We start from the raw sequence: 17,640 nt of genomic DNA, 5'->3' as shown, positions 1-17,640 counted from the left end.
AGCAGACCCTCCAGCCCGAGTTACTCCTGCAGATGACTGAGTCATGGTCAACAACTTGACTGCAACTAACAAGCGACATTCAGGACCATCTAGCTAAACCACTCCTCAATTGCTGACTCACAGAAATTGTGAGATAATAAATGTTTATTGTTGTTTTAAGTCATTAGGTTTTAAGGTAATTTGTTATGTAGCAACAGATAACTAATACACTCTGTTCATGTTTGTACTTGGATTGTGTTAAATTAAAAGCTTTAGGGAGAACTAATCTCTTTATTTTATCTTTTTGTTGCTACTGAAAAGGGAATCTTTTTTTCTAATATACTTTGCAACAAGCTGTTGTTTGTATATGGAAAGAAATTTTATCCAGTCGCCTTTCTGAATTCTCTTACATTCTGGTATTGGATTTTTCAGTCGATCCTTTCAGATTTTCCAGGTACACAGTCTTAGCCTCTATAAATAGTAATACTTATATCTCCTCCTCTACAATCTAATTTCTTTCTATTTTATTTTGTCAGCTGATATCTCAAGGATGATAAATACTAATGATGATGTTTCAACTTTAGGCGAGATGATGGCTTTTGGCTTAAGAGAAAAAGATACTAGCATGTTGAAAAGTATTATCAAATCCCATTTTATTGTAAGTTTTAGTCAAGAAAAGGACTTGAATTTCATCCAATACCTTTTCAACAACTATGGAGTTGACTGACTAAGTTTTCTCTTAAGATATATTAACACACTAAATTATATTAACAGATTTTCTAATTGAATCATTCTTAAAGTGATGGTCTTTATAATACTTTCTGTATTTTTCATGTGAATAAGCTCTTATTTATAAATTAATACAGGCTCATTATACAATATTATTAAACAATAAGGCTATTATACTTTGAAATAAATAAGCTAGAAAAAAACTTACCTTTTCTTTGCCTCCCCTTCCCAAATTTCAACAATAAAAACAAAACAATAACTTTTCTGTTATATTCTATAGCTTATTCCACGATAATGTTTGTATGGAATAGCTGGCTCAAAAATAGTTTTAACTCATCATTCCCATTTAGTTAAATTAACGAAAATTAAACCTTTAAACAGTCTGATACAATTTTGACTCACCTGTTGTGCCTCAAAAGGATCATAGGGCTCAGTATTGACTTCTTGATGTGTTACATTCCAAGACACCTTTGGGGGAAAACAAATACTTAAATTCAATCTATCTCATTTGCTCTAGTAAAATAAAGCCATTATGCAACAACATTTTAAAACACGCTCAAATTTAAAAAAAAAATTTTTTTTTGCCATTTAGATAATGTTCTATGCTTTCTACACATATTTGTATTAGGAAAGCGCTTATCATTCAGAATTAGTAAAAATGAAAATGATTTTGGTTCATTACTCAACATTTTTTCAAAGCTTTCTAGAAGACACTTAATGAGTAGGGATGATCCAATAAGGGCTTAGTGAACTCACGCCCTAGAAAGTCAACTACAGAGGAACCTAAATTCATTCTCAACTTGTTAAGAACTTCCATTCACATCTCGTTTCTCTCCCTCCAGTTGTCTCTTTTAACCCCCTCACTCCTCCCCTGTTTTGGGAGGAGACACTGGGCATGCTGTAGCCCAGACTCCTCTTTTTTCTCTCTGGGAGCTGCCTGCGCAGAAAGCTCCTTCTCCCTTCCTGCTCCATGCAGTAAGTCTTCTGGGGCAGGCACCCCAAGCTGGCCCAGCACTGCTGTGTGCGCGTAGGTAGGCTGGTGTGCCATGGGCTTCACTGTTAGGACACACACTTTGGACAGAAATAGCCACATATTCCTACCGTGCCTTTATTAATTACTAAGGGGATGTTTTGGCTCCATCTACTGATTTCTCTATCTTATTTCTCAATTGGTGGAAAACTTGGGTAGGCAGCAGAGTATTATTTACTAGACACAAAAATTCTGACAAGATTACTTGTCACATCCTACATAGGGTTCATAAAGTCAATCATTTAAAAAATTTTAGGAAATATAATGGCAATGAAAAACGAAAAGGAAAATTAAGCATTCAGTATTAAGTATTTAAGTATTCAGTATTAAGTATTAAAAAGACTTTTTTCTATTTAAGTCTTACCTGTATGGCAACCATGTGTGTATGTGGAATATGTGTCACTTCATCAGTACTTTCTGGATCTGTTTCCCACTTGGCAGAATCTCCACAGTGACCATCATTTCTGGTAGACTCACTTTGGGCTGTATCAGCTCCATCCTTGTCGCACTGTGACTTTACCAGTATTTCCACAGAGTCTTGAAAGATCTGTGTTTCAGGGGCAACCTGGTTACCAGGGGCATTCTCAGCATTCAAATGATGACCCTCAAAATGTCCAGCAGCACTTTTATCTGGTCTGTCTGCAAAAGATGGCACCACTGGTATTGATCTTTGCAGCTGAAATTCAGAAGAAATGTTGGCCAGAGGTGTGTAAATGTTAGTGTACTGGGGCAAACTTGGTAACACGTTTATATATGTTGGCGGTATCTGCATAATGTCAAATCCCCGAAAGGGAAGATATGTACAGTATCCTGTGATCAAATGGGGTTGAGTCCAGTAGGTTGGTTTCACATCCTCAGGAACTGGCTTGGGAGGATCAGAGGAGACTTGCTCAGGACTTGCATCCTCAGAGACTGGTTTGGCAGAATCAGAAGAGACCCCTCTGGGCTTCTCATACTCAGAAACTGATCTGGAAGAATTATCGGATACTGGTTTCAGCTCCTTGGCTTCACAGGCTGGTTTGGGAGAATCACCAGATACAGGTTTGGGCTGTAGATCCTCAGAAGCTGGTGCTGAAGATAAATCAGACACTGGTTTGGACTTTACATCTGGTTTAAATTCCCTAGTGGTTGCATTCAGTGGTAGTTTAACTCGTAAATACTCTCCTGTTTTTGAAATTTCTTCCACTTTTGTCTTAATGTTTTTCTTCTTTCTCTTTTTCTTGAGCCGTAATGCAACTTTCTTCAATGCAATACAGTTGTCAATCACAACAAAACGAGGACATCCCAGGAGAAAAGATTTCAAACCTCCGGCTTTTTCTAGTATCTGTCGAGTTTCTTCTGGGAAGAACTCATATTCTTCAGAGAACATCTTGTTACTCATGTCCAAGGGACCATGTTCCTCCAACAGCTGAGAGAAGTAACTTGGAAAAAATTTACAGTTATATAAGTTATTATAAAAGGAAGTACTTGTACATGTTCATTTGAAAAGAGTATTTCCAAAAAAATTCTCCCAAAGCAAAATATTATTTCACTTCTAGCTGATCTCAACATCTCTCCCAGAAACATACTATACTCATTTTAAATCTGAGAAAGGCTAACTGCAATCAATGATACCATGAACTAAACTTTGCTACCCCTCAGACAAGAATCCTTAAAAACATTTTTTTAGGAAAAAACAAAAGGGGATTAAAAAGTTATTTTACAGAGCCCAGCCCAGCGGCATAGTGGTTGGGTTCACATGTTCCATTCTGGTGGCCTGGGGTTCCCAGGTTCAGGTCCTGGGCACAGACCTACGCACCACTCACCAAGCCATGCTGTGGCAGTGTCCCACATACAAAATAGAGGAAGACTGGCACAGATATTAGCTCAGGGCCCATCTTCCTCACAACAACAAAAAGGAAAACCACTTTGGGGTCAGCCCCGTGGCTGAGTGGTTAAGTTTGCGCACTCTGCTTTGGCCACCCAGGGTTTCACTGGTTCAGATCCTGGGTGTGGACCTAGCATCACTCATCAAGTCATGATGAGGCAGCATCCCACATGTCACAAATAGAAGGACCTACAACTGAAATATACAACTACGTACTGGGGGGCTTTGGGGAGAAGAAGGAAAATAAAAATTAAAAAAATAAAATAAAATCTTTAAAAAAAGAAAAATAAAACTACTTTATGTGCAGATGCTGCTGCAGACAAATGCATAGGACAATTTTTGCAAATGATTAACCTCTATTCAAGGCAACTGATACTCCAAAGCATAAAGACCAAATACCACTTCTCTTTGTCAGCACTACTGCTCTATACTTCAAAGTCACGAAACAACTTCTCTTAAAACATTTTTTGATGAATTTCTCCTTAGAATAATCTCTACAATTGAAACTCCCCTACATACATGTCGTTTTGCAAGATAACAGGTTAAATATGTCTTTGCTTTAAGATTCCCATTAAACTTGATTTTTAATGAGAAATCTCTAAAGGCAGAAGAGGTTAAAAGAAATAAATCCCTGTAGTCTCAGGAACAGTCATCCTTGTTGAGGATTTCAGCTGACTGGTACAAATACGTTGGCCCCACCATCTGCCCGAAGAGAGACCTTTCTAGTTGGTGTTTAGCTGCCATTAAGCAACAGTAAAATAATTCATGAACGGTCTATATGTATTTACTTTTTGCTCTCCATGATGAATAACTAAAGAGAATCACTGAAAATAAAGCTTTTCGATCTGGATTAAAATATTTAAATCCAAAATGGTGTAACTAAAGAACAGAGCCATCACGAAAGGAACCCACTCTCAGGAGCTCAAAAAGCCTTTCCACAGCTAGCAACATAAATGCTGATGCAGATCTGGTGACAATCACCAAGCAACCAACAAAAGCTGTGTTCCTGAAGAACAGTTAAGGATCTGGGAAAATGCTCACCATGCATGTTTAGGTCAAAAAGGCAAATGACAAAGCTAAGTGTAGAGTTAAATCAGTTTACAAATTTTAAAATGTATGTTTTACAGATACACATTTAAAAGTCTGAAACTAAACTGAAACTAGAAGTTAACTGGTTACACAAGGGTGACAGAATTATTCATAATTTTTACTTTTTCCTTTAAACTGTTCTTTTTTAAAAATTTCCAAACTAACTTATATTACTTTTATAATCAGAAAAAAATTTTTTTCAAAGAAATAGAGCCTCCACAATTTTTCCACTGGCTAAGAAGCAATGAATTTTTCATACATTCAAGCAGAACAAAACTTAATTCAATACGGGTCCCTACCCAAAGAGAAATAGTATTATAACCATATTATGAATAAAGTTTTCATAGTTACTGTTATTTGAAATGCAACAGAAAATGAACGTTAACTTTATTTATACACTTTTCTAGCCTTGAAAAGTCGTCTCCGTAAGATGAGCATTGGGTCCAAGATAGCACAAATATGATTCCTTCATAATCCAGTGTTTTATAGGGGTTAGAATCCATTCACCAACACACTGAATACTAGCGCTGGTGTGGCTGTTTAGCAGACATGAAAGAGGCTAAAGCTCTAATAAAAGATGCTAGATACAACTGAGATGACAAGGCTGACACGATCATTTCAACTTCCGCCAAGTTGGAAAATTCATCTCCTCTCTCATCGTCTGCTGCTTTTCAAAGTCTGACTCTAATAGACACGTGTTCCTGCCTTCAGAACCAAAGACTGGGCACGCTGTGCTTGACAGGAGTAAAAAAATAATAATAAAGCTAATTATACCAACTATTACATTAATAGTTGTTATGTACATATGTACACGTTTATATGTGTATATATATTTTCAAAACTGGATGATGACCATTAGTGTCTTAAATGGTCCTCATGGACTTTCATAGAGCCAGTGCATGTAACTGTCAGCACAGGGACAAGGGACAGGGATGGGAAAAACATTTCAGAAAGCTTTCCCACCCCAGTATTCTGGTTGTGCCCCTTTGAAAATCACGGTTTTCTACATGTTCATGATTCTTATTTCACAAAATAATTTTTATTTGCATACACTGTGATCTGACTAATGATTAGTTTAGCTCTCCTGCTATTTGTAAGCTGCACAGGATCATTTCTGCAATCTTCCACAGTGCTTAACCTTAAGGGGTTAAAAAATCTTGGCTGACTAATTAACACCACTAAAGAGGTACTAGGAAAAACCAAATGCAGAATACTATCTATTGAAATTTAATTTGCTCAACTATCTCAATCATAAAATGTTAGAACTAGAATGGGGTCATTAAAAATAAATCAGTCCAATCCCCTACTTTAAAGAAAAATACTTAAGTCAAGAAAAAGTTAGTTAATATCAGTTATCCGAGTATTCTTGACTCCTTGTCTAACATTTTTTCCACTCTACACTCTTTTCATATATAAAAGTTTAGTTTCATTTTCCTTTTTTTCATCCATTGGCCAATAAGAGATCATTCTTAATCACTCTTAAGTAATCACATTTATTTTTGAAAATTCAAAGGAAGAATTATGCTTTGAGGTATAACTTCCTGTAACTTCTTGACTTCCTCCTATCAGAAGACATAAATTCTATCTCAAATACAAACAAATCAGCCTACTTTTTTTCTCATAAAGCTGTTTAATTTCTTCCCACTTATAATGGTCATAAATTCCTTATTAAGCAAGCTCCTGAAAACCACAGTTTAGCTTCAGTTTTGGATGCTTGAAGCAAAGTCTAGAATATTTTAAGAAACATTAGTGTAGTTTTACAGCTGTTTCCATGCTGCCATCCAGGAGTTCTCTGGAAATATAATTTGCTCCATTTTTCAACTCAAAAGAAAAATCCAAAAAAGTGGGACCCAAGAGCATATAACTAGACTGAACAGGAAAGACGCAACTGAGGAAAATATAAGAAATGACCAAATTATGGACAAGCGACAGCTTTTCCAGAAGAGTGAACTTTCAAATTCATTTTCTATTGCAGATCTTAGCCCTCAATTTCTTTTCTTAAAAAAGGCATCAATGCACTACTTATTAATGCCAAACTCAAAATGGCAACTGCTTCCTAGATTTTCCTGAGCTCTTACTCCATTATTTTATCCACTCCACTCACACTTGACTTGTTCATTTCATATTCACATTTTCAATCCAAAAATAACTCACACTCAAAGTTACTTAAAAAGAAAATTCTGTTTCTGTTTTATTAGACCAATGTCAGGAAGTCAAGTCTCCAGTACAATACAGAGATACAAGGTTCTGTTTCTGTACCATGATTCCAGCTGAACAACTATCATCTCAGCAGAAGGAATAACAGGGTCCTGGGATCCTTGCCCCAATAAAAGGGTAAATACGTCACCAAGCTACATTACTTGTTACTGGATTTGTGAGATGTCAAACAACTACATCCATCAACAAAACAACAACGAGATCAAATAATCACACTACCCCTTGTCAAATGTATACCTTGAAATTCATGATAAAAAGATTATGGCTGGAAACCTCATCAGTCCTATCAGGACAGTTTTGAAAGTAGAAAGTATCTACACCAGCAGCTCAAACTGATAAAACTAATCATCACTAGGATTCTAAATTTAATAATTAAAAATCCTCAATTAACTTTATGTAATATTCTACAAAAGCTATAAAAATACTTTTTTTCCTCAGATCTGTGAGCCAATAAATGATTCCTTTAACAAAGCACACAAATTAAACAACTTAAGGTCTTTAACCGGAGCCTCCATGTAAAATAACAGTTGTGGGAATGTTGCACTACTTACTCATACAGAGTTGAACACTTCTGTTTGGGGTTAATGTCCCACAGCTTCTTGTTACGGACAACATATTCATTACTGTGCTGTTCATAAAGGGCTTCAAATTCTTCCACATCTTGCCGAAGATGGTCAGGCACTACAAATGGGCCTGCTGAATTTGAACTGCGTCTGCTGATAAAAAAAAATTTTGTGAAGAACAAACTTTTAAGTGACCCATAATAATATTTAAATTGAAATAAACATCAAGATAGTACTCAGCTTTATGATGCAAAAAACACTACCAGAGAATTTAATGCAGAAAAATTATCCTTCTACAATTATAGTCAAGAAACATATATAGCTGACTACTGAGTAAGCACTTTTAATTATTTACTCTTGCTACCAAAAGAAAATTTTTTAAAATTCTTGGTTTTAAAAAAATCAATGTTGCTTTAATTGTTAACTCGTTAAAGAGAAAAATGAAAGATTTTATTGTAACTGCTACAAACTTAAACTGCGATTGCGACTGGTAAAATGAACTTAATAAAAAGATTTTTAAAAAAAAGAGTTTAAGATTCTAGCACTCTAAAAAGATGCAGTAGTTTGAGTGTGGGCTCTAAAACCAGATTGCTGGGTTTAAATTCAGGCTCGGTTATTTACGAGCTTTGTCTTCTTGGGCACCTCACTCAACGATACTGTGCGTGAATTTCCTCATCTGTAAAATAGACATAAAACACTACTTACCTTCTAGGGTGGAAGAGTGGATTAAATCAGTTTATATATGTAAAGCTCTCAGAATAGTGCCTGGTACATGAGTGTTAGCTAAGTACAAGCTATTATGATTTTAACTTAATTCCTCCATTTAAACAATTCATGAAAATGACTGTGCAAAACAACTGTTACTACAACTCCTTTAAAAAATGTGAGTGAAAAAAACCCAAACATTTCATGCGTTTTTGGTCCATAAAGGAGTATGATACAAAAAGGTCACTGCTACTCATTAGTTTTATTTCTTCTTCTATTTGTTGTCTGAAAACTCAGTTTCAACAAACCAGATGCCACTGAAAATCACTAACATCTAAGGTTAAAACGTAACATCATACATAGCTTCCAAACATCCTCCTCTCTCCTATTATAGCAAATATGCTAGTAAGTATCAACAGGACACTCTCTTCATTGAACATTTTAAAACACATTTGCTAGGATTTTCCCGCAGTATCTTGCACATAGTAGGTTCTCAAACTTTGCAAATGAATGTCATCAGCCCTGTGACATTAATGCAGTTTGTATGAATTCTCAATGTCCACAAGCCATGCTATAAATTCAACCAAGATGGGTCACGTCAGGCTGTCATAATAGATGCACATCTTTAGACAGGTTACGGGAAAAAAAACACAAGTTTAAAGTACATTAAATTAACCCCACCTACTAAGTTAAAACATGAGCTAAAATGAAGTAAAAATTTTAAAATTGCACTTACTTATGGTCTTCCCCTGAAGTAATGGTCTCATTATTTGGTGTTACTGAAGTTGTTCCAGACCCAACTAACATTGGCTAGTTTAAAAGAAAGAAAAATGACAAGGATTTTCTACCTTAAAATTACCATTAAAACTGATGAATGCTTTCATAAATATGCACGCAAATTGCCAACATATAAGATTTACCTAAATTTTCTTATGAACAGAAACATACAGTAGTAAAAGTTCCAACAGCCATGAATGGGCCCAAATTAACACTTCCAAGGCTCCAAAAAAATTTAAATGTCAGACTCAGAGGGGTCAAGATGGTGCTGTGAGCAGACATTGAACTCGCCTCCTCCCACAAACAGAACCAGGTTACAACAATTTTAGGAAGAATCACCCTGGATTGAAAACTGAAAACTGGATAAAAAGAACCCCCACAACAAGGGACAGTCCCGACGAAAGCAGAAGAGGCAGTAACTCTGGCCAGAGAGGAAAAAAGCCACCTTTGGGAGCAGCAGAGCTTCTCAGCTGGCCAGGTGGGAGCCAACCTAAAGATATCCAGATAGCATCTCAAGACGCCTAAGAGTCTCGTACTACTATACATCAGAAGGTGGAAGGACTTCCCCCCGGGAGGAGGTGGAAATAGGTGAAAACTCTCCAAACCCCGACTCCCAACCCCCGGACAGCCCAGTTCCTGCAGGAGGCTCTCTTCTAGCGGACTCCCCCATAACATCGCCACACACCAAGGGCGGGAGTGTGCACTCACCAGTGGAGCAACGGTGGAAACAAGTGACAACAGCCCTACTCAAGCCCCCCGTGATTACACCTAAGCCCAGGGGGAATCCCCAGGGTCCCGCACCCACCAGCAGGGAAGGTCTCTGCTCGCCATTAGCAGGGAGGCCCTGCCCAGAATCCAGAACAAAGGGAAGCTCCTGGCAGGCGGATTCCCCAGCACGGAACCAGACCACAAGCTACTGCTGGGCCCACGGTCTCCAGCACACGGGTTGGTGCAGGGGGCATCTGGACTTTCCGTGGACTTGCTTGGGGACACGGTTGGAGGTCCAGCACCCGGCTGTGCGGCCCAGGGGGAGGCTCTGGGGTCCCGCACCTCTCCGGCAGGGAAAGCCTCTGCTCGCCATTAGCAGGGAGGCCCCACCCAGCATTCGGAACACCAGGAAGCGCCCTAGAGCAGAATTCCCCACAAGGCAGCAGCTTACAAGCCACCGCCAGGCCCACGGACTCTGGCCATGTCCCAGGCGAGGCAAGGGGCTCCCAGAGATCCTGTGAGAGTGAAGTGGGGCAGAGTGGAGCTCCGGTGAAATGGCTATGTAGCCCAAGGGGAAACTCCAGGTTCCTACAGCAGCCTCAGCGAAAGCCTCTGCACAGCACTAGTGGAGAGGTCCCGACTGGCAATCGCAAGGTGGAAAGGCCCTGAGGCAAAAGTAGCACAGCTAGATGAGCTAATGACAGACTGCAGAAGATACCCATAGCTCTGCTGGGACCTATAGTGGACAAGTGTGATCTTGTGGGCTCTGTTAGGGACAAAGTGGCAACTATAGGTGATCCTGCTCTTTGCTGCTGGGAAAGCCCACGACACTGCTGCAGACAAGGAAGGAGGGCGTCTAAGTGGGCTGCAACAGTAGGCACCAGCAGCCTGAGGTCCCCTTGCGATTGCCCCCACAACCGATGAGGGACCCCACAGGACCACTGTGACTACAAGGAGGGGTCCAGGTCCAGACAGTAACAGCTGACAGGGTTCCTGGTTGGTGCAGTCTAAACAGCTGGACCCCCCCCCCACACCAGTCACAACAAGTGGAAGCAGTGACTAAACTCTATCTCTATGCGGAGGCACAAATCCACGCCATCAAGCAGTACGAAAAAATATATTAAATCTCCAGAACAGAAGGAAAATGACAAGCACCCAGAAAACAATCTCAAAGACAAAGAAATCTATAACCTAAATGATGATGATTTCAAAACTCAATGAGTTAAAAGAGAATTCAGATAGACAACTCAATGAGTTCAGGAGCTATGTCACAAAAGAGCTTGACACTATAAAGAAGAACCAATTAGAAATAGTGGAGATGAAGAACACAATGGAGGAGATTAAGAAAAATCTGGACTCTCTGAACAGTAGGGTTGATAATATGGAGGACAGAATTAGCAATTTGGAGGAGAGGAATATAGAAATGCTGCAGACAGAGGAGGAGAGAGAACTAAGACTAAAAAGAAATGAAGAAACTCTCCAAGAATTATCCGACTCAATTAGGAGATGCAACATAAGGATTATAGGTATACCAGAGGGAGAAGAGAAGGAGAAGGGGGCAGAAGGCCTGTTCAAAGAAATAATAGCTGAGAACTTTCCAAACTTGGGAAGAGAGATGGAACTTCATGTGACAGAAGCCAATAGATCTCCAAACTTTATCAAGGCAAGAAGACCAACCCCAAGGCATATAGTAGTGAAACTGGCAAAAGTCCACAACAAAGAGAAAATACTAAGGGCAGCCAGGCAGAAGAAAATAACTTACAAAGGAAACCCCAAAAGGCTATCAGCAGATTTCTCAGGAGAGACCTTACAGGCTAGAAGAGACTGGAATGAAATATTCAAAACTCTGAAGGACAAAAAGGTGCAGCCACGAATACTCTACCCAGCGAAAATATCCTTCAAATACGATGGAGAAATAAAAACTTCCCCAATAAACAAAAGTTAAGCAAGTTCATCGCCACAAAACCTCCTCTTCAAGAAATGCTCAGGAAGAAACTCATTCCAGAAAAGCCAGAAAAAGGAAAGGGGTTACAAAATCCAGAACAAAAGAGATAAGCAGAAGGACAATAACACAAAGTAACAGGTCTCCATCAGGACAAAATGCAAAAGAACCGGAAAACAAGTGATAAAATGGCAAAAGTAGGCCCCCACGTTTCAATAATCACTCTAAACGTGAATGGATTGAACTCTCCAATCAAAAGGCACAGACTGGCAGGATGGATCAAAGAACAAGATCCAACAATATGCTGCCTCCAGGAAACACACCTCAGCCCCAAAGAAACACAGACTCAAAGTGAAGGGATGGAAGACAACACTCCAAGCTAATAATGAACAAAAGAAAGCAGGTGTTGCCATACTTATATCAGACAAAGTAGACTTCAAAGCAAAAGAGATAAAGAAAAAGAGGGGCAGTATATAATGATAAAAGGGACACTCCACCAAGATGACATAACACTTATAAATATATACGCACCTAACACAGGAGCACCAAAATTCGTAAAGAAACTATTAACAAAACTAAAAGGAGACATCAACAGCAATATAATAATAGTAGGGGACCTCAACACACCATTAACACCAATGGACAGATCATCCAGACAGAAAATCAACAAGGAAATTATAGAATTAAATGAAAAATTAGATCATATGGACCTAACAGATATATATAGGACATTTCATCCAAAAACAGCAGGTTACACAGTCTTCTCAAGCGCGCATGGAACATTCTCAAGGTAGACCATATCTGGGGAAACAGCAAGCATCAATAAGTTCAAGAGGGTTGAAATAATATCAAGCATCTTTTCTGATCATAATGCTATGAAACTAGAAATCAACTACAAGAATAAAGCTGGGAAAGAGCCAAAAATGTGGAGACTAAACAACATGCTACTGAACAAACAATGGATTATTAAAGAAATTAAAGAAGAAATCAAACATTATCTTGAGACAAATGAAAATGAAAACACACCGTACCAAATGATTTGGGACGCAGCAAAGGCAGTCCTAAGAGGGAAATTCACTGCAATACAGGCTCACCTCAATAAGCAAGAAAAATCTTACATAAACAACCTCAAACAACACCTAACGGAATTAGAAAAAGAAGAACAAACAAAGCCCAAAATCAGTAGAAGGAGGGAAATAATAAAAATTAGAGCAGAAATAAATGATATTGAAACAAAAAAGACAGTAGAAAGGATCAATGAAACAAAGAGTTGGTTCTTCAAAAAAATTAACAAAATCGACAAACCCTTAGCCAGACTCACTACAAAAAAAAGAGAGAAGTCTCAAATAAATAAAATTAGAAACGAGAGAGGATAAATCACAACAGATACCGAAGAAATACAAAGGATCATAAGAGAATACTATGAAAAACTATATGCCAACAAAGTGAACAACCTAGAAGAAATGGGTAAATTCCTAGACTCATACAACCTACCCAAACTGCATCAGGAAGAAATAGAGAATCTGAATAGACCAATCACAAGTAAAGAAACTGAAAGAGTAATCAAAATCCTCCCCAAAAATAAGAGCTCAGGACCAGACGGCTTCTCTGGAGAATTCTACCAAACATTCAAAGAAGATTTAATACCTATCCTTCTCAAACTGTTCCAGAAAATACAGGAAGATGGAGCACTCCCTAACACATTCTATGAAGCCAACATCACCCTGATCCCCAAACCTGACAAGGACAACACAAAGAAGGAAAACTACAGGCCAATATCACTGATGAACATAGATGCAAAAATCCTCAACAAAATTTTGGCAAACCGAATACAGCAATATATCAAAAAGATTATACACCATGACCAAGTGGGATTTATACCAGGGACACAGGGATGGTTCAACATCCACAAGTCAATCAACGTGATTCACTACATTAACAAAACGAGAAACAAAAACCACATGATCATCTCAATAGATGCAGAGAAAGCATTCGACAAGATCCAACATCCATTTATGATAAAAACCGTCAATAAAATAGGTATAGAAGGAAAGTACCTCAACATAATAAAGGCCATATATGACAAACCCACAGCCAACATCATACTCAACGGACAAAAACTGAAACCCATCCCTCTCAGAACAGGAACAAGACAAGGGTGCCCACTTTCACCACTCTTATTCAACATAGTACTGGAGGTTTTGGCCAGAGCAATTTGGCAGGAAAAAGAAATAAAAGGAATCCAAATAGGCAACGAAGAAGTAAAACTCTGGCTGTTTGCAGACGACACGATCTTATACATAGAAAGGCCCAAAGAATCCATAGAAAAACTATTAGAAACAATCAACAACTACAGCAAAGTTGCAGGGTATAAAATCAACATACATAAATCAGTAGCATTTCTATATGCTAACAATGAACTAATAGAAAAAGATCTCAAGAACTCAATCCCATTCACGATCGCAACAAAAAGAATAAAATACCTTGGGATAAATTTAACCAAGGAAGTGAAAGATCTATACAATGAAAACTACAAGACCTTCTGGAAAGAAATTGACGACGACATAAAGAGATGGAAAGACATTCCATGCACATGGATTGGAAGAATAAACATAGTTAAAATGTCCATAGTACCCAAAGCAATCTACAGATTCAACGCTATCCCAATCAGAATTCCAATGTCATTCTTTACAGAAATTGAACAAAGAATCCTAAAATTCATATGGGGCAACGAAAGACCCCGAATTGCTAAAGCAATCCTGAGAAAGAAGAACAAAGCTGGAGGCATCACAATCCCTGACTTCAAAACATACTACAAAGCTACAGTAATCAAAACAGCATGGTACTGGTACAAAAACAGGTGCACAGATCAATGGAACAGAATTGAAAGCCCAGAGATAAAACCACACATCTATGGACAGCTAATCTTCGACAAAGGAGCAGAGGGGCTACAATGGAGAAAAGAAAGTCTCTTCAACAAATGGTGCTGGGAAAACTGGACAGCCACATGCAAAAGATTGAAAATTGACCATTCTTTTTCACCACACACCAAAATAAACTCAAAATGGATCAAAGACCTAAAGATTAGGCCTGAAACAATAAGTCTTCTAGAAGAGAATATCGGCAGCACACTCTTTGACATCAGCTTCAAAAGATCTTTTCGGACACCATAACCCCTCAAATGAGGGAAACAATAGAAAGAATAAACAAATGGGACTTCATCAAACTAAAGAGCTTCTTCAAGGCAAGGGAAAACAGGATTGAAAGAAAAAAAGAGCCCACTAATTGGGAAAAAATATTCACAAGTTATTTATCCGACAAAGGGTTAATCTTCATAATATACAAAGAACTCACACAACTCAACAATAAAAAAATCAAAACAATCCAAATATAAAACGGGGAGGGGACATGAACAGACATTTCTCCAAAGAAGATATATGGATGGCCAATAGACACATGAAAAGATGCTCATCATCACTAATCATCAGGGAAATGCAAATCAAAACTACACTAAGATACCTTACACCTGTTAGAATGGCAAAAATATCCAAAACCAAGAGTGACAAATGTTGGAGAGGCTGTGGAGAAAAGGGAACCCTCATACACTGTTGGTGGGAATGCAAACTGGTACAGCCACTATGGAAAACAGTATGGAGACTCCTCAAAAAGTTAAGAATAGAAATACCTTATGACCCAGCCATCCCACTACTGGGTATCTATCCTAAGAACCTGAAATCAGCAATTCCAAAAGTTCCATGCACCCCTATGTTCATCGCAGCATTATTCACAATAGCCAAGTCATGGAACCAACCTAAGTGCCCAGCAACTGATGATTGGATAAAGAAAATGTGGTATATATATATATATATATATATATATATATACACAATGGAATACTACTAAGCCATAAAAAAGGACAAAGTCGTCCCATTCACAACAACATGGATAGACCTTGAGGGTATTATGTTGAGTGAAATAAGCCAGACAGAGAAAGACGAACTCTGCATGACTCCACTCATAGGTGGTAGTTAACATATGGACAAAGAGAACTGATCGGTGGTTGCCAGGGGAAAGGGGAGTGGGGGGAGGGCACTAGGGGTGAAGTGGTGTACCTACAACATGACTAATAATGATGTACAACTGTTAATTTCACAAGGATGTTAACTTTCATAACCTTAATTTAAAAAAAAATAACACAGAACTCAAAACCAGAATGCACAAAGAACTCCTACAAATCAGCAAGCAAAGACCAAAAATCCAATAGAAAAACAGCAAAAGGCTTGAATGGGTATTTTACAAAAGAGGATACAGAAATGGCAAATAGACATATGAAAAGATGTTCACTCTTATCAGTCATCAAAAAACTTCATGATGAGCTATTTATACCCCTGGAATGGCTAAAGCGAGAAGTGGTAGGAGTTCTCGAACACTGTTGGTGAGTGTATAAATTGATACAATCACTTTGGAAAACTGTCTGATAAAGTTGAATGTACATATACATGATGATGGAGCAATTCTATTTCCAGAGGTTCACTTAACAGAAATGTGGGCCCAAGTGCAATAAAAGTCACGTGCAAAAGTGAAAAAAAAAAAAAAAAATTAAATGTCACTCAGTTTAAACTTCCATTCTAGGTAAACTGAAGGCATATAGTCAAAGATAAAAAAAAGCCCTACTGGAACTTAAAAGCTGTTCTCATCCTCCCCTAATATTTGTTCACTTTCTCCACCCTCTCAGCACACCTGACCCCCCCAAATACATGAGAGCCACTAAGAACCCACCATAACACTTAACAATAGTGCCTAGTTCTCTCAGGGGCGTGCAGCAGAGCCTGAGGTGAGAGGAGGAGGGGATCCTATCAATCCTGAGATTCTGTCATGATTTGTACTCACCATCTTTATTTTGAATATTTTAGATAACTCCATTAGTTATTAACAATAGGTATTATGTCTTGTCACACAGATGATGACAGTAGGGCACAGGGAAGTCAAATAACTTGCCCAAAGTCACAAAGATAATAAAAAAAATAATAAAAATAATAATAATTGGTAGAACCAAGATATGAACCCAGGTCTGCCTTGGCCACTCTGCTCTATGAGCACCCATACAAAATCCCACATTATGATCACGTTTTCACTTGGAAATATTTAGGGAAAAAAAAGGACAATAAAGATAAGAGTCTTTTTCAAGAGTTACTTATATACAATACGAAGCTTAAATTTCCTCAATATATAGAAGACTGCCAAAATACATTTAGATTAAAGCCTAGAAAGTCTCTATACAAAGTGCTTCAAAATATCCCCAAGAATTGGTCAGCTCTAATTCATATATTCAACTAATTATTTTAAACAAGAATTAGTACAGAAAATACTCCATACCTTTGAATCTTTTGGCTTCTTTTTCTTGCCTTTGTTTTTCATCTTGGTCGAATTAAACTATAAAATGGTAAAAAAAAGAAAAAAATCACTGAACACTCAAATAACAGCATTTATGAAGCTACCATATTTTATAAAGATACCATACTGATTTTAATAGACTAGTCATAAGTTGAATTACATGAAATGTTTAACAAAAATAACACTATAGTGTGTCAACCCTAGTGTTATGATTTATAATACAAAATAAGAAAAAGTTTAATGCCTAATGTTGTAACTAAAATTAAATTTTTGTTCCAACATTTTAAACTCATTTTCAACAAGGTTATGTCATCAAGTAATTAATCAGATTTTAACGTAATTCCAGTTATATGCTAATAGTATTTTAATAATTTTCCTTTTATTACGGAAAACTAGACATTCTGTACCTGGCCAGACACTGGGGCACAAACAGTGAATTGAGAAGCAGCATTTAACTTCCCATGGGGTATGTTAGCTGTGTTTTTTATACTTAGCCAGGCAATATTTCATAGAGTGGATTAAGACAAAATTTTAAATATACATGATTTGATCCTAAAAACCAGTAATCAAGTGTCTTTCTGTTTGAAAACTGCCACAACCTACTAGGGAAGACAATACTGAAATTATTTTAACTGAAACT

General features: G+C 37.8%; 1 protein-coding gene across 25 annotated transcripts in view; it reads right to left on the bottom strand.

The window, feature by feature from the left end:
* TTC3 (tetratricopeptide repeat domain 3) overlaps window positions 1-17,640 on the bottom strand; it is a 150,240-nt gene that overhangs the window by 60,326 nt on the left and 72,274 nt on the right. For 22 of the 25 annotated variants that reach the window (XR_011432918.1, XR_011432916.1, XR_011432917.1 and 19 more), the window contains 5 exons: window positions 16,983-17,039; window positions 8,916-8,989; window positions 7,463-7,627; window positions 2,103-3,159; window positions 1,111-1,176 (listed from right to left, as the gene is read on the bottom strand). Coding sequence is in view for 22 of the 25 variants with exons in the window: in XM_023630131.2 (XP_023485899.1) it covers window positions 1,111-1,176; window positions 2,103-3,159; window positions 7,463-7,627; window positions 8,916-8,989; window positions 16,983-17,039 (1,419 nt within the window). In the remaining 3 variants the exon portion in view is untranslated. The remainder of the gene's footprint in view (window positions 1-1,110; window positions 1,177-2,102; window positions 3,160-7,462; window positions 7,628-8,915; window positions 8,990-16,982; window positions 17,040-17,640) is intronic. The other 3 variants (XM_070252297.1, XM_023630133.2, XM_070252301.1) reach the window with 1 other exon arrangement.

This window comes from Equus caballus, chromosome 26 (genome assembly GCF_041296265.1).
Source record: "Equus caballus isolate H_3958 breed thoroughbred chromosome 26, TB-T2T, whole genome shotgun sequence".
In the NCBI taxonomy this organism is placed as follows: domain Eukaryota; kingdom Metazoa; phylum Chordata; class Mammalia; order Perissodactyla; family Equidae; genus Equus; species Equus caballus.
This window is presented reverse-complemented; position numbering and strand designations above follow the sequence as displayed.